Source organism: Myotis yumanensis, unplaced genomic scaffold (genome assembly GCF_028538775.1).
Source record: "Myotis yumanensis isolate MYYU_CA2020_CCGP unplaced genomic scaffold, mMyoYum1.0.hap1 SCAF_10, whole genome shotgun sequence".
Classification (NCBI taxonomy): domain Eukaryota; kingdom Metazoa; phylum Chordata; class Mammalia; order Chiroptera; family Vespertilionidae; genus Myotis; species Myotis yumanensis.
The window spans coordinates 16997558-17019788 of NW_027223761.1; the positions used below are offsets into that span (position 1 = coordinate 16997558).

General features: G+C 37.7%; 1 protein-coding gene across 3 annotated transcripts in view; it reads right to left on the reverse strand.

The window, feature by feature from the left end:
- Nucleotides 1–22231, reverse strand: part of CKAP5 (cytoskeleton associated protein 5) — an 85644-nt gene that overhangs the window by 21887 nt on the left and 41526 nt on the right. For all 3 annotated transcript variants that reach the window (XM_070427926.1, XM_070427924.1, XM_070427925.1), the window contains exons 14-27: nucleotides 18288–18401; nucleotides 17904–18014; nucleotides 16869–16961; nucleotides 15369–15554; nucleotides 14848–14942; nucleotides 11154–11211; nucleotides 10939–11064; nucleotides 10170–10309; nucleotides 9653–9827; nucleotides 8988–9101; nucleotides 7022–7150; nucleotides 1692–1886; nucleotides 1173–1308; nucleotides 27–115 (exon numbers count right to left, since the gene is read on the reverse strand). In XM_070427926.1, coding sequence (XP_070284027.1) covers nucleotides 27–115; nucleotides 1173–1308; nucleotides 1692–1886; nucleotides 7022–7150; nucleotides 8988–9101; nucleotides 9653–9827; nucleotides 10170–10309; nucleotides 10939–11064; nucleotides 11154–11211; nucleotides 14848–14942; nucleotides 15369–15554; nucleotides 16869–16961; nucleotides 17904–18014; nucleotides 18288–18401 — 1761 coding nt within the window. The remainder of the gene's footprint in view (nucleotides 1–26; nucleotides 116–1172; nucleotides 1309–1691; nucleotides 1887–7021; nucleotides 7151–8987; nucleotides 9102–9652; nucleotides 9828–10169; nucleotides 10310–10938; nucleotides 11065–11153; nucleotides 11212–14847; nucleotides 14943–15368; nucleotides 15555–16868; nucleotides 16962–17903; nucleotides 18015–18287; nucleotides 18402–22231) is intronic.

Consider the following 22231-nt stretch of genomic DNA (forward strand, 5'->3'; position numbering starts at 1 on the left):
TATGTAAGTATGCAGAGTTAACATACCTTTGCTTTAGAGGAAACCCCTAGAGCTTTGGCCTTTTTTGGATCAGGCTTGAGTTCTACAGTGCTGGAAACAGAATCTTCAACAGGTGCTTTGAGAAAAAAAGCATGTAATATAAATGAAAATTCTAATATCACTTTATTCTTATATAATCAAATATATAAGAAAGCCTGCAATTTTAAATGTACCAATTTATAAAATATTTTCATTAGATTTCCCCCCAATCTTTTTTCTCTCTGAATTCCTCTTTAAGCATAATCTCAAGAAATTCAATAAATTTATATACATCTTCTTTATCAACATTAATCTGCAGTTTTAAAACTATTTTCTAAATAGCAGTTTAAAAAAACATTTTTGCTAGTTTGATACTTTCTTAAGGGCAGGGCCTGTCATCTTTGATACTCAGTTATTTCTACATTGCAAGATTCTAATAAATGTTGTAATTAACTATACACTTTGATACCACCAGTTTCATCCATGTGAAATTTCCAAGCATCACAATTTCTATCACACTAAACAGACCATTACTTTGTTTAAGCATTAAGTCTAGAAGATAAGTAGTTATAGTTTAGAGTTTTATTTTACATGATGGAATTTGAACATCAGGATGAAGAAATCAATCTTTAATTTCTCTTGAAGACAATTACTAAATATTAGAATGGATCAGTGCAGAGGAAGGAGAACTCATTTGAAAATGAGTAAATGGAGTTCTATGCTGGTTCAGGATTGGCTGTCTGTCTAGCCTTTTGCAAGTCACTTAACATTTTGGTTTTCCTTATGAGTTAATAAAGGGGATTAAGCTAGATGGTCCCAATTCTCCCTCTAATTATAATATCCAATAACAGAAAACAGTTGTGGTAACCTTAAAAATAGGATGGACAGTTGCTTTCTGGACTATTTCAATGAACTACTCCAAAACTCCTTTTTAGACTTGGAAACAAATTAATCACTTCTGTACCCTCAGCACAGTTACTGGTGTAAAATAGGCACTTGACAAATGTTTGTGAATGAAGGATAAGGAGAGATGGAGGGAGGGGTTGAGATCTAAGCCATGAGAAATGTGATAAAAAATGAAGGCTGGATTTCTTTTATTAGAGTTTCCTTGGGCTATTTCCAGTCCCCTTTTAACTCTCTCAGAATAGAGTTACCTGAGGCAGGCTGAAATTTGGCTGGAGCTGACCCTCCCATTGGTTTGGAAGTTGCTTTAGCAGGTGCAGCAGGCTTGGCTGGCATGTTAGCTTTGGCTTTCTCTAGCATGGCCAACACCTGATCTTTAGAAGTTGGCTAGGGAGATAATATAACAGAGGTCAGAGGACACAAAAGATATGCTCATATTATGCTTATTAATAGATCTGTCATCAAACAAATCTTTTGAGCTTCTAGTTTTGAAATCCCAATGAAGTAAGCACATAGTACAAGAGAAGTAACACACATTATGAAGTCACGCTAAATTAGCTACCATTCTAGAAGGCCACATTTTCACCCCTTCAGAGCCAGCAGGTTCTTGAGAAGTTCTATACTGCTAAATATTTCATTTTTGCTCTCACTGGGATTTCGAATTAAAACTTCTAGGAGGTAATATAATCTCTTGCCTACATAAATTCATGTTCAATATTTTCCTGATGTTTTTTAACAATAGCAGCAGCAGCAGCAGCAAGAAGTAATACCTTTAGTTTCCCCGTCGCCTTGGCCATTTTCTCATATCCTAAGTGCATCATGAAGAATGGCAAGGCATCTTGGGCCTTCTTCCGCACATCTCCATTGCGATCCTCTAGGCAGGAGTAGAGATGGGGAACACACAGGATAAGGTCTGTGGGGGTGGAACGAAGAGTCGGTAGTTTCTCAGCTAGCCAGCCTAAAAGCTGCCAAAAGAAATAAAGACTAGTTACACACTTCAAGAGAAAAACTATTTTAATGATCTCAGGCTTAAGGATTTCATCAGAACCAAACACTGAATTAGTTCTCACACTACAACTTTCCAGTATAAAATCAGTAATTTTCATTGTTTAAGAACTGTGCTATATTTAAATAATATGTCAAAGATAACAATCTTCCTTAAGATATGGACACAATTCTTTGGACCATACTTGGATATTAAATTGTAAAACTTTCATAGTTCTTTATTTTTTATTTTTTATTTTTTTTATATATTTTATTGATTTTTTTACAGAGAGGAAGGGAGAGAGATAGAGAGCTAGAAACATCGATGAGAGAGAAACATCGACCAGCTGCCTCCCGCACATCTCCCACTGGGGATGTGCCCGCAACCCAGGTACATGCCCTTGACTGGAATCGAACCTGGGACCTTCCAGTCCGCAGGCCGACGCTCTATCCACTGAGCCAAACGGTTTCGGCCATAGTTCTTTATATATATAATAGTAAAGGCCCGGTGCACAACATTCATGCACTGAGTGTGTGTATGTGTGTGTGTGTGTGTGTGTGTGTGTGCGCGCGCGCGTGTGTCCCTCTTGCAGTCTGGGACCTCTAGGGGACTCCCCAAGGGGTCCTTAGCACTGTTGCGGAGGCAGAAGAGGCTACCACCACTGCGCTAACCAGCCGTGAGCCCGGCTTCTGACTGAGTGATGGTCCCCCTGTGGGAGCACACTGACCACCAGGGGGCAGCTCCTGCATTGAGCGTCTGCCCCCTGGTGGTCAGTGCACATCATAGTAACAGGTCGTTCTGTTAATTTGCATATTACGCTTTTATTATATAGGATATGTATTTTCATTGACTTCAGAGAGGAAGGGAGATAGAGAAAGAGAGAGAAATATCAATGATGTGAGAGAATCACTGATCGGCTGCCTCCTGCACACTGGGGATCAAGCCTGCAACCTGGGTATGTGCCCTTGACTAAAATGGAACCTGGGACACTTCAGTCTGCAGGCCAACACTCTATCCACTGAGCCAAACTGGCTAAGGCTTCTTAATATATTTTAAAGATGAGAAACATTCTCTTATCTTTTGTTTTTAATTCTAAGAACTATGCAGCTAGAGAAGAGACACATTTATTTAACCATAAGATGATAAGATCTACCAGGGTTCCTGTTTTCAGCCTTACATTGACAGCTGCTCTCTATACCTCTAAAATAATTCATATCTATATTTACTTTTTAAAAAAAAATATTTTATTGATTTTTTACAGAGAGGAAGGGAGAGAGATAGAGAGCTAGAAACATCGATGAGAGAGAAACATTAATCAGCTGCCTCCTACACACCTCCCACTGGGGATGTGCCCGCAACCAAGGTACATGCCCTTGACCAGAATCGAACCTGGGACCCTTCAGTCCGCAGGCCAACGCTCTATCCACTGAGCCAAACCAGTCAGGGCTATATTTACTTTTAGTTGAAAGTTTTATTGAGATGATTATAGATTCAAATACAGTTATAAGAAATAATGCAGAGAAATCCCATGTACCCTTTACTCAATTTCCTCTCAAGTAGCACTTTATAAAGCTATTATTATAGTATCACAACCAGGAAATTGGCATTGATACAAGCCACTGATATTATTCAGATTGCCCCAGTTTTAGTTTTTCTCATATGTGTATGTGTGCATATTCTATACAATTTCATCACATGTATGTCAGAACATTTGCCACCATAGTCAAAATTTTGAACAGTTCCATCTAAAGCAGCAACCTTTCAGACCTCATGGACCACCAGTGGTCCACCTGTTGGCGACTACTGATCTAAAGAATCCCTTGTGGTGCCCCTTTATAACCACACCCATTTTCTTCCTCCTCCCCACGTTCTGGTAACCATTAATCTGTTTTCCATATCTAAAATTTTGTCATTTCAAACATGTTTTATATAAATGGAAGCACACAGTATGTAACTGTTTGTGGTTGGTTTTGGTACTTAGCATAATTCCTTGAAGATTTATCTCAAGTGCTGTATGCATCAATAACTTTTTTCTTTTATTGCTAAATAATATTACATATGGACATAGAACAGTTTAACCATTCATTGTTGAAGGATATCTGGCTGTTACGAGCTTTTTGGCTATTATGAATGAAGCTCTGATAACATTTGCAAATAGGCATTCCTGTAAACATACATTTTCGTTTTTCTGGAATAAATGCCCAAGATCACAATTATTGGGTCATATAGTAACTACATGTTTAGTTTTATAAGAAACTGCCAAGCTGTTTTCCAGAGTGGTTGTACCATTTTACATTTCCACCAGCAGTGTTCACGTTTCCCTACATCCTGGCCAGCATTTGGTATTATCTTTATCTTTTATTTTAGTAATCCTAATAGGTGAGTAGTGATATCTTAAGTTTTAATTTGCATTTCCCTGATGCTAATAATGTTGACCATCGTTCATGGCTTATTTGCCATCTGAATCTGCTCTTCAGTGAAATATATGTTCATGTCTTTTGCCCATTTTCTAATTAGATTTTCTTTTTACTTTTAAGCACTCTTTATATATTCAGATAATAGTCCTTTATCAGTTTGCAAATATTTTTTCCCACTCTGTAGCCTTCTTTTCATCTTCTTCACATATTCTTTTTTAAAAAAAATATATTTTATTGAGTTTAGACAGGAAAGGAGAGGGAGACAGAAACATCAATGATGAGAAAGAATCATTGACCGGCTGCCTCCTGCACGCCCCCCACTGGGGACGGAGCCTGGAACCCAGGCATGTGCCCTTGGCCGGAATTGAACCTGGGACCCTTCAGTCCGCAGGCTGACGCTTTATCCACTGACCCAAACCAACTAGGGCTCACATATTCTTTTGCATAGTAAAAGTTCTTCATTCGATGAGGTCCAATTAATCAATTTTTCTCTGATGGATTGTGATTTTGGTGTCAAGTCTATGAATTGTTTGCCTGAGAATTTCTATATTGTGAAGTTTTCTTCTATATCAGTGGTTCTCAACCTTCCTAATGCCACGACCCTTTAATACAGTTCCTCATGTTGTGGTGACCCCCAGCCATAAAATTATTTTCGTTGCTACTTCATAACTGTAATTTTGCTACTGTTATGAATCGTAATGTAAATATCTGATATGCAGGATGTATTTTCATTGTTACAAATTGAACATAATTAAAGCATAGTGATTAATCACAAAAACAATATGTAATTATATATGTGTTTTCCGATGGTCTTAGATGATCCCTGTGAAAGGGTCGTTCAACCCCCAAAGGGGTCGCAACCCACAGGTTGAGAACCGCTGTTCAAGTTCTACAGTTTTATGTTCAACATTTAAGTTCATGATCCATTTTGAGTTAATTTTTGTGTAAGTTATGAGGGTTAAGTTGAGGTTTAATTTTTGGTCTATGAATGCCAACTGCTTCAAAATTAATCGTTGAAAGGCTACATCCTTGAATTCTTTTATTAGCACTCTATAATTTTCAGTATACACATTCTGTATTTGTTTTGTTAAATTTGTGTATCTAAAGATTTCATTTTCTTTACAGTGATTATAAATGGTATTATTTTTATTATCAGTCTCCACATGTTCATTGTATTATTAAAAAATGTGATTTTTGTATGTTGATTTTGTATCCTGAAATCTTACTGAAAATAATTATTAGTTTCAAGTTTACTTGTAGATTCCTTTGGATTTTCTTTGTAGATAGTCATGTTATCTGCAGTTAGAGAAAAATGTATTTATTCTTTATCCAATCTGTAAGATTTTCATTTGTTTTTCTTGCTTTATTGCAGTGACTGGAACTTCCAGGACTTTGCTAAATAATAGTAGTGAAAGTGGACATTCTTGTTTTGTCCCTAATCTTAGAAGAAAGCATCCAGGTTTTCACCACTAAATATGGTATTTTATGTAGAGGTTTTTGCAAGTGTTCTTTATCTAGTTGAGGTAATTCTCTTCTATTACTCATTTGATGAGAGGTTTTTTTTTTTATATTAAATTTGATTTTTTTTTTAATTGCTAAAAGTATTACAAAGGGTATTACATATGTGTCCTTTTCTCCCCCCTCCCCCCGCCCTTGACAATCCCCTGGCCTCCCTTAACCCCCGTGTCTTATGACCATTGGTTATGCTTATATGCATGCATACAAATCCTTTGGTTGATCTCTTACCCCCCTCCCTCCTGCCCCCCAACCCTCCCTGGCCTTCCCCTGCAGTTCGACAATGAATTTGAGGCAGCTCTGCCTCTGTATCTATTATTGTTCAAAAGTTTGTAATGGTCTTTATTATCCATGAATGAGTGAGATCACGTGGTATTTTTCCTTCATTGACTGGCTTATTTCACTTAGCATAATGCTTCCATCCATGCTGTTGCAAATGGTAAGAGTTCCTTCTTTTTTACAGCAGCATAGTATTCCATCGTGTAGATGTACCACAGTTTTCTAATCCATTCATCTACTGATGGGCACTTAGGCTGTTTCCAGATCTTAGCTATGGTGAATTGTGCTGCTATGAACATATGGGTACACATATCCTTTCTGATTGGTGTTTCTGGTTTCTTGGGATATATTCCTAGAAATGGGATCACAGGGTCAAATGGGAGTTCCATTTTTAGTTTTTTGAGACAACTCCATACTGTCTTCCATAGTGGCTGCACCAGTCTGCATTCCCACCAGCAGTGCACAAGTGTTCCTTTTTCTCCACTTGATGAGAGTTTTTTAAAAAAATTTATCATGAATAGGTGTTGGATTTTCTCAAATCCCTTTTTTATGTCAAATGATATGATCTTATGATTTTTTTTAGTATTTAGTCTATTGATATTACCTTATGGATTTTTGAATGTTAACTCCATTTTTATGCCCTGATTAAAACCTCTTACTTTACTATTTAAGAGTGACAGGAAAGAGAAAATTTCACAAAAAGGCTAGTCCTTTAAAACTTTTATTATATAGCACATAAAAGGGGGGGGAAATGAATACAAAAACTCTAGGAATTTGCTTTCATTGTATTAACTGTTTTATAATGAAATACATTCTGTCCACACATGTATACTTATTAAGTAGGTCCAAGCCCCTAAGAAGATAAAAGACACGAGTGAGACAACGTGATATTTGTGGTACTAACCTCTTGCCTCAGGAAAGGATTTTCCCTTTTAAGCTCTTCAGAAAGATCTTCTCCCTCCAGCCATTCCTTCATGCCAGTCTGTTCTGCCCAAGCATTCACAGTTGCTAGGGCAGCAGCTCGAACATTGTTCTGAATGGAGGAGAGAATAAGTAAAAATAACACTCACTACGGTTTGGAGGAAGTAGGAAGTGAAAAGCTTGTTTCTTTGTGAACATGAACATGGAGACTTCTCTAAGGTCCATACAAACATACTTGGAACCATCTTCTTTGAAACATAATCTAGTTCTGTTTGTACTAAAACTCCAAATTACAGTAGGTACATAGAACTTCAACTTGTACAGATCCTGTAGTAAGTTAACTAGGCAAAACAGTGACCTATGCATAAAATATCATGTAAGGGGAACAAACTCTTTTTAAAAAATATATATTTTTATTGGTTTCAGAGAGGAAAAAAGAGGGAGAGAGAGAGAGATAGAAACATCAATGATGAGGGAGAATCATTGATCGGCTGCCTCCTGGATGCCCCCTATTGGGGATCAAGACTGAAACCCGGGCATATGCCCTTGACCCGAATCGAAGCTGGGACCCTTCAGTCTGTAGACTGACGCTCTATCCACTGAACCAAACCACCCAGGGCAGAACAAACTCTTTAGGTTTTGTTTCCTGAACCTCTGGGTGCTCTTATGTTCATGTTTATCTAAAGAATGTAATTCTAGCCAAAGCCGGTTTGGCTCAGTGGATAGAGCGTCAGCCTGCGGACTGAAAGGTCCCGGGTTCGATTCCGGTCAAGGGCATGTACCTGGGTTGCGGGCACATCCCCCGTGGGAGATGTGCAGGAGGCGGCTGGTCGATGTTTCTCTCCCATCGATGTTTCTAACTATCTATCTCTCTCCCTTCCTCTCTGTAAAAAATCAATAAAATATATTAAAAAAAAAAAAGAAAAAAAAAAAGAATGTAATTCTAAATGTCAGAGAATGCATAATAGTTACTAACAACTTTAACATTTATGTTTTTATATTAACTTGTATTAATAGAATGAGTACTTATTTGACACAAAAATATTAAAATAGCCCAATTTCTCACATTAAATGTATTATCTATCTATTTATATAAAAGCCTAAGTGACGGTCTGACCATTTGACCAGCAGCTATGATGCACACTGACCATCAGGGGGCAGACGCTCAATGCACAGGCATGGAAACATGAAACAGACTGATGAATCTCAGAGGGAAGGGATTAACAAAAGATTTTATATGCATACTAGAGGCCCGATGCACGGATTCATGCACTGGTGGAATCCCTCAGCCTGGCCTGCAGGGATCGGGCCAAAACTGCAGTCTGACATCCCCTGAGGGGTCCTGGATTTCGAGAGGGTGCAGGCCAGGCCAAGAGACCTCACTAGTGCATGAATCCATGCACCGAGCCTCTAGTACAAAAATAAAGACACATTTAAAAATACTCAATGTAGGGTTAAACATAAGAGGCTTACAACATTCAATGAAACTAAGTATCCTAATCAAGTACTAGAGGATCCTGTTTTAGTAGTTTAGAGAAATAAGGTAGAAAATAAATACATGATACAAAAATTCATATATTTAATTACTCTTTATACTGATACTTTTAACAGTGATGTCATAATCACAATAGCAACCATTTTTTGAGTGCATACTATATAAAACAGGTACAGGTATCTTATGTGCAGACTCGTACTTAATTCTGTAACAAGGAAATTTCATAGATAAAACAAAAGTCAAAAGATAAATAACTTACCTAATTGTCACAAAACTAGTAAGTGATATATCTGGTCATGTTAATACTGCCTGGGAGGTAAAAATGTTTACTATTTTCCTCCTAATATTCTCTTCTCTATATGTACCCTTACATGTAAGAAAAGATAATTATTCTTAGCTCTGGAGTGTGACTGGCTTATTCCAGATTGGAGCTGTAGTGAGGAGTCAGGTTTACCTTGCTGTCTCCAAGGACTGTGATGATAGGAATGCCTAAGTTCTTCACATGTTGCTTGATGTTTGGGCCCATTGCTACTGCCAACTGCTGGAGGATAGTCAACGTTTGCTGCACCTGAGTGAAAAGAGCCAACACTTCATGTTCAAATCATGAGCAAGCTGTGCACAAAGTTTTACAAATCTGCTGCTAAGAGACAGGGAAATCAGCTCTTACGATGCTACTCTAATTAGCTTATGAATAATTTTTAGGTGGTGGTTTTTAGGTGGTGGCCATTGCTTTTATCATTAGTTCATAAAATAGAAGCATTAGAATTTTAGACCAGAGATTATACTGGTAAAGTCTAGTTTATTAAAATCTTGACATAAAAATTCAAATTTAAAAATTATAAATTAAGCATATTTATGTATAATACAAGCAGTTTTATACAAAGATATTTAACATTAGAATACTGTAAAAAGCAAATCTGAGCTTCATAAAAATTTGACTTATAAACTTGCCATCTACCAGCATATCTTGTGGCATATCTAAGAAATTAAAGAAAGCTATTTGTAGTCCATAGCAAGTAAAGTGACCATTCATTTTTTTGCTGGCAACAATTTCATTGAAAAGGAACCTACTGAAAGGAGAAGGGGGCAAGAAATATAACAGGCATGTGTTCTACATACCAAGATTTTATTTGAATCATTGAGTCGACCCTTCAAAGCAGTTGGAAGTTCACCTATGTTCGGTTGGATAAATTTTGCTTCATTGATAATACCTGCCACTTCATCTAGGCCTTCTTTCCTGATCTTCCAATTTTTGTCACCAATCTTAGATACCAACTCTGAAGTGATTTTATCACTGAAAAAAAAAAAAAAAAGACACCACCTTAATTCCAGACTCCTAAAAAATAATGATGTCACAGAAGTATCCCTACCTGAAAAAGAGAAGGCACCAGATTAAAGCATCAGCCTGCACACAAAGGGGTCTAAGGTTCGATTCCTGAACGTACCTGGGGCGTGTGCAGGAGGCAACCAGTATATGTGTCTCTCACATAGATGTTTCTCTCTCTCTCCTTCTCCTCCCTCCCTCCTCCCACTCTCTCTGAAAAGCAATGGAAAAAATATCCTCTAGTGAGGATTAACAAAAAACCAAAAAATTTTCAGTATAATAAATCAAATAAACCATTTCCTATAAACCAACCTTATTTCTGTCCTTGGCAAAAGATCCACAACATCATTGCCCCCATCATCTGGTTCATCTCCATCTTCTCCTTCATCTGTACCACTTGTGCTGTGTTTGGAAATCCCTCTGGTTGGAGCAGGTGGGCTCTGGCCCTGCATCTAAATCCAAACAAATAAATCAGTGAGGCTAGTGAACCTGATGAAGGACCTGAGAGCAAACAAGCTGGAGAATGGTGCCTGTGTCAAAATTTCCTATTCCTTCCTAATACCTAATATTTACACAGTACATGTCTTAATTTCTATTTAGGTTCCAATTTTGAGACTACATGGCAAAATATATTTTTATAAAACCTATCAGAATCTGATTTCTTAATCATGAGGCTGTCTTTTGACTTGTATGCCCAAGACATTATACATCAAGTCTGCCAAAACTTAGCAATTTCCATTACAAAGTTTATTCAAGAAGGGACAATATTTTTTATTTAAAAATTTTTAATGTTATATTTAATGTACTTTTTCAATAGGTTATACATTCAAAATATTTGAAATTCCAAAGGCACAAAGGATATAAAGGGGAAAACCTCCCATCCTATACCATAGTTACCCTGTTCTCTTCCTCATCGACAATCAAAGTTATTAATTTGTTAGGAACTTTTCCTAGGGATACTTTAAGTATATAAAAGCAAACACAATCATACTGTTTGTTCCAAAGGGTTAAAAGTTTAAATTTAACTAATATGAGCTTTCTGAAGTTCACCAATAGATTGCATAATTTGTGAAATCTTTACCTTCTCAAATTCTGCATCTATCTGGGATAGGAGAGCAGGCTTCTCATCTTCAAAAAACATTCGCAAAGAGGGACCAACATACAGGTACATTACACCAAGCAGGGTAATTGCAGAAGTCCTCACAGCCTGGTAGGCAGAACAAAAAGAATATTCCAAATAACAGCAGAACCGCAAAGATGGCTGTACTGTTCTTATTTATGCTGGTATATACTCACTGGGTTTGTTGCAGCAAGCGCTGTCTTCACATTGCTAATGAAAGCTTTCACATTCAATCTAGAAGAAATAACAATTAGAATTAAAACCAAACAAAACACTCAATTGTTTTAAAAAGCCAGACTCTAGAAGTGCCTTCCTTTGGATATGTCCTGGAATCTCACCTATTTGCTTTCTACACTCATTAAAAATTACACACTGTCTATATGCTAATTACTCCTAAATCCAGTGTTGACTTCTCTCCTGAACTCAATTCAGATATCCAACTGCCTTTGTGACATTTTCACTTATATGTCTAGATGTTGCCCTACAATTGTCAAAACCACTCCAGATTGTAAAATCTCTGAACCCCCTGTGGCCAGTTTGGCTCAGTGGATAGAGCATTGGCCTATGGACTCCAGGGTCTCGGGTTTGATTCCCGGTCAGGGCACATGCCCGGGTTGTGGGCTTGGTCCCCAGTGGGGAACATGCAGGAGGCAGCTGATTAAAGATTCTCTCTCATCATTGATGTTTCTATCTCTCTCTCCCTCTTCTCTTCTGTCTGAAATCAATAAAAATATTTAAAAAACAAAACACAACCAAAAAACAAACCCTGACCCCAAAACCTGTTCTTCCCACAGTCTTTCCTACCGTAGTAAAGAGCCACATCATGCTTCCAGTAGCTCAGGTCATTCTTGACTCCAGAGTCATCCTGACTCCTCTCTCATGCCCACTCTTTGGTCAGGTTTACTTTCAAAATATATTCCGGCCCTAACTGGTTTGGCTCAGTGGATAGAGCGTCAGCCTGCGGACTGAAAGGTCCCAGGTTCGATTCCGGTCAAGGGCATGTACCTTGGTTGCATGCACATCCCCAGTAGGGGGTGTGCAGGAGGCAGCTGGTTGATGTTTCTCTCTCATCGATGTTTCTAACTCTCTATCCCTCTCCCTTCCTCTCTGTAAAAAATCAATAAAATATATTTAAAATATATATATATATTCCGAATCATAACACTTCCTCCTGTATCAAACTATCTCCAAGCCACTGAAATTTCTTGACAGCATTACTCCAATAGCTTTTGAGTAGTCATCCTGCTTCTGCCCTTGATCCTCACTATCTGTTTCGACTATAGTCAGAATGATGTTACTCTTCTGCTCGAAATCCTCTAATGACTTCCAACTTCAAACTTTGAATCTCCAATATCAGTTTCTACTCCTTCCCTCTACCCCCTTTTAAAAGAGGCCAACATTCCTAGTGTCCTTATCATATGCCAGGTCGTTTTCAGCATTTTACGTATTTTTTCACAACAACCCTATGAGGTACCATTTTGGCATTTTACAGAAAGGTAAATTAGGTCAAAAGAGGAGCAGTGCCTTGTCCAAGGCTACAAAGCTGGAAAAATAGCAGATTAGGGATATGAACCAATGGGGTCTAGTTTCATATGCCACCTTCTGAATTACTATTCTCTTATCTGCAATTTTAGTTCCTAGCTTTTCTGCAACCTCTTGCCTCTCTCCCTACACAGAGGCTTTCAACCAGATTTCTGCTGCATTAAAAACAAAACAAATTTTCAAGCTCTATGTGACTTGGCTTCCTCTTCTTTCTCTAATGTTATCTCCTACCACTCTCCATCTCCTCACTTATTCCACTCTAGCTACATTCTAAAGAACAATCACTCCTTCCAATTTTTAAATATATCATATATGCTCCTACCCCAGGGTTTTTGCACTTGCTGTCCCTTGGTCTAGAATGTTCTCCCAGATTGTCTCAGCTAACTCATGTCCTGAAGGTCTCTGCTCAAACGTTATTGTTTCTGGATGGACTCTTGTTCTATCTTATAGTAAACCACAGTCAGGTGATTCCACCTAACCTCTTAACCTGCTTTTTTTTTTTTTTAAAATTCTGTTGTTCCTATACTCCTAGTATATTTTTTATTGTCATCTTGTCCATGATGTATTCCTAGGGCCTGGAACAAATGATTGGAATATCATAGATGGTGCTCTTATGTAGTAGTTGAATAAATATAAGATCATGGATAAGTATAATTTAAAAAGAAAAAAATATTCACCTGGCTTTTATGTCATGCCAAGAAATTAGTTTTTCAGCAAAGACTATACAATTAAGAAGAAATTATAACAATACCCTCAACTATGGGAAGACACCACAGGTACTGACATAACAATTCTTTGCTTAATGACACTTGAATGATAACTTGTGGAATAAGTAGTATTTCTTCAGAACACTGTTTTGCAAGATATTAAGAGGCATATTGTAACAAGCAACATGGCACAGAGAAAGGCAACATGGTATAGCAGTATAATATTCTTTCTTGGAATCAGAATGCCTGTGTTAAAATCTTGGCTTTGCCATAACTTAGCTGTGACTTAAGCAGAATATTTAAACTTTCTATGCCCTAGTAAGTATTCTTATTCATAAAACAGAGAAAACAATCCTCACATGGTTTTTATGATTTAATCAAATAAATTATTTAGAAAATGCCTAGCATAAAATAAGCTCTATAAAATTTTGTTAATGAAATAAATGTGTTCAATATGCACATAAGTTTGGAAAAACAGCAAGTTAAACAAACTTCTTTATTGCATGACTTCTGAGAGCCTTTAATTCATCAATGTGCACTATAGGTTTCTAAACAAATGTGATTATGTACAGTAATTTACAAATGTATTTGACTAGCAATCCTTGGAACTGGCTTTTCTGTTGGACAGTTATAACACTGGAGGAAAAATTACGTAGAGAACTCTAGTATTAGTGGATATCAAAATGCAGGTGCATAAGCCAATACAGATGGTCCCTGACTTAAATGATTTTTTAAAAAAAATCCTCACCCAAGGATATGTTTATTGATTTTAGAGAGAGAGGAGGGAGGGAGGGAGAGGGAGAAATTGATGTAAGAGAGAAACATCAATCAGTTGCCTCCCATATGTGCCCTGACATAGGATTGAACCTGAAACCTAGCTAAGGTATGTGTCCTGTTCAGGAACAGAACCCACAATCCTTTGGTGCATGGAACAATGCTCCAACCAACTGAGCCACCTAGCCAGGGCTGACTTAAGATTTTTTGACTTTACAAATGATATGAAGAGATATGCATACTCTATTACATGAGGTATTCAACACTTTATTTAAAAATAGGCTTTGTGTTAAGATGACTTTGCCCTACTGTAGGCTAATGTAAGTGTTCTGAGCATGTGAAAGGCCTAGGTTAAGCTATGATGTTCAGTAGGTTAGGCATATTTTTGTCTTATGATATTTTCAACTTACAATGGGTTTATTGGGATGTAACCACATCATAGGTCAAAGAGCACCTGTATAGATTTTTGAGGAATAAATGTAGGTTTCTGGAATTTAAAAAAAAATATTTTTTTACTGATTTCAGAGAGAAGAAGGAAAAAGGAAAGAGAGATAGAAACTAGAAACATCAATGATGAGAGAGTAACACTGACTAGCTGCCCCCTGCACGATCCCGACTGAGTCTATAACCTGGGCATGTGCCCTGACCGGGAATTGAAGCATGAGCTCCTGGTTCATAGGTTCAACACTCAACTACTGAGCCACACCAGCTGGGTTGTTTTATATAAATTAGATAACCCAGCTCTGGTGTTTCAGAAATGAGCAGAGATAGCTACAACAAATATAATCACCAATCAGAGATTTACAAAACGTTTAATTATTTTGTATTGGATTTTTTTCTGACTTACCCAGAAAAACCAAATTCTTTTATTGCATTTGATAGCCAATTCAGAGTTTCTGACTGATTCTTGGGATTCTTCTGAGAGAATGCCATTGACATAGCCTGGAGCAAGAGAAAAACAAACAAACAGATCTCTGATATTTCTCACAAAAATATAGCATGACATGAAGGTAGAAGTGGATGAAGCAAGGTTTTGTGATGCTAAAACAACTGCAATAATGACTTTAGGAATGAAATATTTAACCTACACAAGAAAAAGAATTAACTGACAGGAAAATACTATTTATAACTTTTCTTTCATTAATGATCACTCTGAATTATGTTTTAAGAGAAAATTACTCTCATCTCTAATAGACTATTCTTGACTAAGATAGAGTTTAATTATTATGCAACAGTGTATTATTAAAGGTAAAAAACACAGTATCTAAAACATACTTGAAAAGATAAGACTAATCTTAAAAAGTAACTTTAAATTAAAATTTGAGACAAAATTGGGAAAACTGGGGGTAAGAGAGCTGTGTCACTAACCTGTTCAGCTGTCCAGGGCAACATGCAAGCTTCAGCTATTGCTGTCATAGCTTCTTTTGCATTGTTCCCACATTTCACATCTCCAATCTTATCTACAAGGCCATCTAAGACAATCTGAGCTGACGTTTTGGAAAAATTTCCCTTCTGGGCAATTAAAGCAACTATGTGAAGCTTCATCTGCATCACCTGAAAAAGGATAAAGTTATCATAAAGTTATGAGTAAGCCAAAGACATTTATTTATGTACTTATTTCTACAGTAACAAAATTAAGACCAGCTAAGAACACGACCAATCTAAAATCAGACTTTTAAACAAGCAAAATAATTTTTATCCTTTGTTAGCAATTAAAGTAGCTAAGTGACAGCTAAGAGAAAAAAAAATCAAACCACTCAATGCTTTAAAATATTAACAACTAGAGGCCCGGTGCACTACTTTCGTGCACTCAGAGGGGATTCCTCAGCCCGGCCTGCACCCTTTTGCAGTCTGGGAGCTCTCGGAGGATGTCCAAGTGATAGCTTAGGCCCGCTCCCCATGCAGTTGGACATCCTTAGCGCTGCCACCGCTAAGGATCCCACAGAAAGAACAAGAGGTGGCAGGAGATAAGCCAAAAAGAGACTAACAGGATGTCAAAAAATAGACCTCATAACTTAAAAAAAATTTTTTTTAAATATATTTTATTGATTTTTTACAGAGAAGAAGGGAGAGAGATAGAGAGTTAGAAACATCGATGAGAGAGAAACATCGATCAGCTGCCTCCTGCACATCTCCTACTGGGGATGTGCCCGCAACCCAGGTATATGCCCTTGATCGGAATCGAACCTGGGACCCTTCAGTCCACAAGCCGATGCTCTATCCACTGAGCCAAACCGGTTTCGGCTTAAAAAATTTTCTTTTGCATGAGGTCTATGTATATCCTGAAGAAGAGAAGGAAACTCTTTTCCCGTTTTCCTTCCTGCATCACTTCCCTAACCTTTCCTTACTCCTAACTCTTTAGACTAAAGAACTGTATTGTTAAATTTCATCTCTATAATTAGTTAAATAGACTATGTGGTAACTTTTCATTGGCTATGTAAATACTGCATTTATTTTTATTTTTTTACTTTTAAAATGTATTTGTAATGATTTCAGAGAGGAAGGGAGAGGGAGAGAGAGAGATGGAAACATCATTGACGAGAGAGAATCACTGATCGGCTGCCTCCTACATGCCCCCTACTAGGGATTGAGCCTGTAACCCTGGCATGTTCCCTTGACTGGAATCGAACCCGGGACCCTTCAGTCCACAGGCTAACGTTCTATCCACTGAGCAAAACCAGATAGGGCTGCATTTATTTTTTATCCAAACAAATAAGAAAGCTATCTCTTTGTTTATCCCTCCTTTGAATATGTAAAGATTAGAGGACTTTGAAGCCTAAATAATGAGAAGAAAATGCATATATATGTTTATATACACATTTCACAAACAATACAATAAAAGACATTTAGTCTCTAGTGAAAAAATACCTGAAAATTAGTTTCTTTCCATCCAGGTTTCTTGGCCAACATCCTCACTAATGCCTGGCATGGCATTTCAGTTCTGTCCATTAGTTCAACAGCCTTGAAGTAGAATCAAAGAATAAGAGTTAAGAGGTAATGAGTAGTTCCAAGGCGACAGTATATAACAAATGGAAATGGGAATGAAGAGGGTTATAAAGGGAGCTTATATAATTTCTCTTATAATGCTTTGTTTCTTAAGTTGTATGTTTGGTATATGGTTGTTATATTAATACAATTGAAACATTTTTTCCCCCCACACTTTAGGAATTTACAAACAATTTGCTTCAAGGAAAGTAATGCTAATACAGTTTTCATTTGCCTAATGTGTGGCAGAAACTGCTTAATATTTTGACTTATTTAATTTTCCTAAAAACATAGAAAAGTAGGGTAGGTTAGAAGTGGTTAAGTATTAAATTTCAAAGATGCACAAATTCAGGTCTAAACGCAATACGTAGCAGATGCTGGGCTTGAAGGCAAGTTTCCTGCCTCAAGTTCCAGTGCTTCCAGTTTCTCCACACCCCTCCTCATTAGAATCACAGAGTGTATGCCAAAATGGACTACCATGATCCTTTCTAACACAGATTTTTGAGAGGAGCTTCTCACACCAAGTGGTAATGTTTGTTCCTCCAAGAATCATGACCCCAAAGAGGGAAACAAAAATGGATTAGAGATGGTTTCAGTGGAGAGATCTGTTTTCCTACTGATATTAAAAAACAAATACCATAATACTAAAATTCATCTAAGCCTTGTAATTCAGAATAAACCAAATTTTTTGGTAAGTACTAAGTTATGAAGTTACAGAAAACATAGGACGCAGATGTTGAAAGATAAACACTACAAAGCTAAAAAATAAATACCCCCACCCCTGCCTTATCTTTAGGTAACACCCTGAAACATATTCACTGGTTAAAAAACAGCAATAGGACAAGTCTTTCATTTTCAATTTCATCAGTTCTGTATAACATAGTTGTTTTCACACTCAACTCATCCCTATGCACCTACCTTTTGGAACTCCTCCATACAGGCCAGCCTTTCCTTCCAGTTACTGCTGTCTAGAAGTTGTATACACGTAGCAGGAAGGACAGCTGAAGCTTTTTCTTCACACACTTCAATCTGTAACATACAACCACATTAAAGTTAAAAACTGCTTAAGGAAACAAATGGTAAGACTATAAAAACACAAGAACATTCCTATATGTATGCTGAGGCTCCTATTTTAGTATCATAACGGGAAAGTTTGTCTAAGGTGTCTAAGATAATTTCAAGAATCTAATAAGTAATAAATAACTATATGTTGTAGAATTCAGCAAGAAAGAACTCAAATCTTCTCAAAGATATTGACTTTCCATGGTTTTATGAGTCTGAGACATATTGTATAATACTGACCGAGAGCTCAGGCTCCACTATTTCTTTGGTCTCCAATCCCTTTTTGCTCTTGTTTCCAGTGCTCCCTGCACCTCCTGGTGCACTTGGTTTCCCCTTCTTAGGTGGTCCGCCAGCCTAGATACAATTAAAAAAAATTTATTTTAAACCACTTAAGGATTTAGAATAGTGATTCTTAAACTCTTGTGGGTCAGAGACTTCTTGAAAATTTGAAATGAGGGATCATTGTAACTATGTATGGTGACTTATTATGGTGATCATTTCACAATATATAAAATATATAAAATATCAAATCATTATGTTGTACACATAAAACTAGTATGTTGTATGTGAATTATACCTCAATAAATTTTTATTTTTAAAAACGAGGGATAACTCAACCCACAACAAAAAACTGTATTTTTGGCGCCCACAAAATTTAGCAGTTTCAAAGGCAGACATATCTTTTGAAGACCAATATGGGGGAAACTGTAGGCCCCATTTTAAGAACCTCTAACTCAGAACGAGCTAATGAAATAAAAATGATGGACTGGAATTATATACATTTACAGATTAATTTGAGAATTAACATTTGATGCCTCTAAATCTTTCCTATAATAGTAAAGGACAATTTTTAACATATCATTTACTCAATACTTAATCACAGGGTGCCCCACTGACAGCCAAATGAGTGCTCTAGTTATGTTGAAGATGGACATCTCACCAAATCTTATTGTCTTAGTTTTTCAGTTGACTTGCTTGGTTTTCCAAGTATATGATCACATAACTAAAAAAATGATAATTTTGCCTTTTCCTTCTGCATATTAACACCTCTACTTTATTCTTTTGTCTAATTGTAGAGCATTATTTAACAATAACGGTACAAGCAGGGATTTATTGTTTTATTTCCCATTTTAATAAGAATACTTCTAGTATTCATCATTATTAAGCATAATACTGACTTTTGTTTCTTTTTTTATTTCTGTCATTGATGGTTGTTTTGCTTTGTTTTATACAGTTTATTTTGTTTATTTATTTATTTATAATCCTCTTGCAAGGATATTTTTCCATTCACCTTTAGGGAGAGGGAAAGACAGAGAGAAATATTGATGTGAGAGAGATCCATTGACTGGTTGCCTCCTGGACGTACCAGGGCCGAGGAGGAACCTACAACCGAGGTATGTGCTCTTGATCAGAATCGAACCTGGAACCTTTTGGTTCACAGGCCAATGCTCTATCCACTGGGTCAAACCGGCCAGGACAATACTGACTTTTGGTTTGCTATGTCTACTGCTGAGTGTGTACGCATGTATGTGTGTGTGTGTGTGTGTGTGTGTGTGTGTGTGTGTGGTGTCTCCACAAAATGTATACACACACTTTGAATGATTATAAAAGCAATGTTTAATTAAAATACATTTCATTTTCAAAAGTGAGCTATCAGGTGTTAAAGTGTGTGTACATTTTTGGGAGACACCCTGTATGTATGTATGTGATTGATATACATACATGATACATACATGATACATACATGATATATATAAAGTTATGTCAAAGTATTCATCCATTTCTATGTGGTTAAGAGTTTTATCAAAAAGATATGTTAAAATTTACTATATTCCTTTTAAGTGTCTAAAATTAGCTTTCTTTTTTCTAAAATGTATTTTTAAAAAATATATTTTAGCCGAACCGGGTTTGGCTCAGTGGATAGAGCGTCGGCCTGCGGACTCAAGTGTCCCGGGTTCGATTCCGGTCAAGGGCATGTGCCCTGGTTGCGGGCACATCCCCAGTGGGGGGCGTGCAGGAGGCAGCTGATTGATCTCTCTCATCGATGTTTCTAACTCTCTATCCCTCTCCCTTCTTCTCTGTGAAAGAATCAATAAAATATATTAAAAAAAAAAATATATATATATATATATATATTTTATTGATTTTTTACAGAGAGGAAGGGAGAGAGATAGAGAGTTAGAAACATCAATGAGAGAGAAACATCTATCAGCTGCCTCCTGCACGCCCCCACCTGGGATGTGCCCGCAACCAAGGTACATGCCCTTGACCAGAATCGAACCCGGGACCCCTCAGTCCACAGGCCGACGCTCTATCCACTGAGCCAAACCGGTTAGGGCTAAAATGTATTTCTTGATTTTAGAGAGAGCTAAACATCAATTCATTATTCCACTTACTTATGCATTCCTTGGATGACTCTCGTATGTGCCCTGACCAAGGATCAAACCTATAACCTTGGCCGAAACCGGTTTGGCTCAGTGGATAGAGCATCGGCCTGCGGACTGAAGGGTTCCGGGTTCGATTCCGGTCAAGGGCATGTACCTGGGTTGCGGGCACATCCCCACTAGGAGATGTGCAGGAGGCAGCTGATCAATGTTTCTAACTCTCTATCTCTCTCCCTTCCTCTCTGTAAAAAATCAATAAAATATATTAAAAAAAAAACAACAAAAAAACCTATAACCTTGGTGTACTGGGACAATGCTCTAACCAACTGAGCTACCCAGCCAGGGCTGAAATTAGATTTCTTGTCACCTATAAATTTAGTAAATTTTCTAAAATTAATATTGAACCATTCTTGAACTCTGGAATAAACTTCAATTGGTCATACTTTCTACTGCACCCACTGAATTCTATCTGTGAATATTCTACTTAAATATCTTTTTAAAAATTGTTTCCATAACTGAATTATGTTTTTTTTTTTCTTTATTAAGGTATTATATATGTGTCCTTATCCTCCCATTGCCCCCTAACCCCCCACTCATCCCCTCACCGCCCTGGTGTCTGTGTCCATTGGTTAGGCTTATATGCATGCATACAAGTCCTTTGGTTGATCTTTCCTCTTTACCCCCACCCCCAAATATCTTGATTTAAACTTATTTCACGTTATTTTGAAAGATCATGAGAAAATAGCAGTTTATCATAAGGTACAAAGCCAATTATCACAAGGCAGTAACATTAATAGAGCAACAAACATTATTATTCACATCATTCCTTCTACTTATTATGGGTATTTGTTAAGCATGCTAAAAAGAAAAGATAAAAATGACAGATGATCAAATTAGCCTTCAACATCGCTCTAGCTGATTTTGCTCAGTGGATAGAGCGTCAGCCTGTGGACTGAAAGGTCCCGGGTTTGACTCCAACATCAAGGTCACATGCCTGGGATGCAGGCTGGATCCCCAGTAGGGGGCATGTAGGAGGCAGCCAATGAATGATTCTCTCTCATCATTGATGTTTCTATCTCTCTCCCTCTCCATTCCTTTCTAAAAGCAGTAAAAATATATATTTTAAAAATTGGTCTTTAGTATCAATCCCTGTTCTGAAATGAACTAGAGGCCCCGTGCCCAGCCTGCACCCTCTCCAATCTGGGATCCCTTGGGGGATGTCCAACTGCCGGTTTAGGCCCAATCCCACAGTCGGACCATCCCTCTCACAATCCGGGACCACTGGCTCCTATCTGCTTGTCTGCCTGCCTGCCTGATTGCCCCCTAACTGCTTCCCTGCGGCCTGATCGACACCTAAATGCTCCCCTGCCAGCCCGATCACCCCCAACTGCCCTCCCCTGCTGGCCTGATCGCCCACAACTGCGCTCCCCTGTCGCAACCCGCCTCCTGCGCAGGGACCGGCCTCCTCCGTGCAGCGAGGAGCCACGGGACCCCCAGGCCTCACTGCACGGGGCAGCTGCCGGCCCCACCTCCGCTGTGCGCGTGCGGCCATCTTGTGACGATGCTGCACGTGAGGGCATGAGGACCACCTAGGCTTTTATTAGTATAGATGTTATCTTGAACATAGTCTAAGCTTTTAAGGTATAATTAGCAAAACTAAGATGCCGGTTTTTAATGAAATGGAAATGGCTACTATTTGCTGATTTACTATTAGCGGTATGGTTTTGTTGGTTTATAATAACAACCCATAATGAGAGATTTGTTTTCTAACTCTAAAAATAGAAAATTCTATACTCTTTG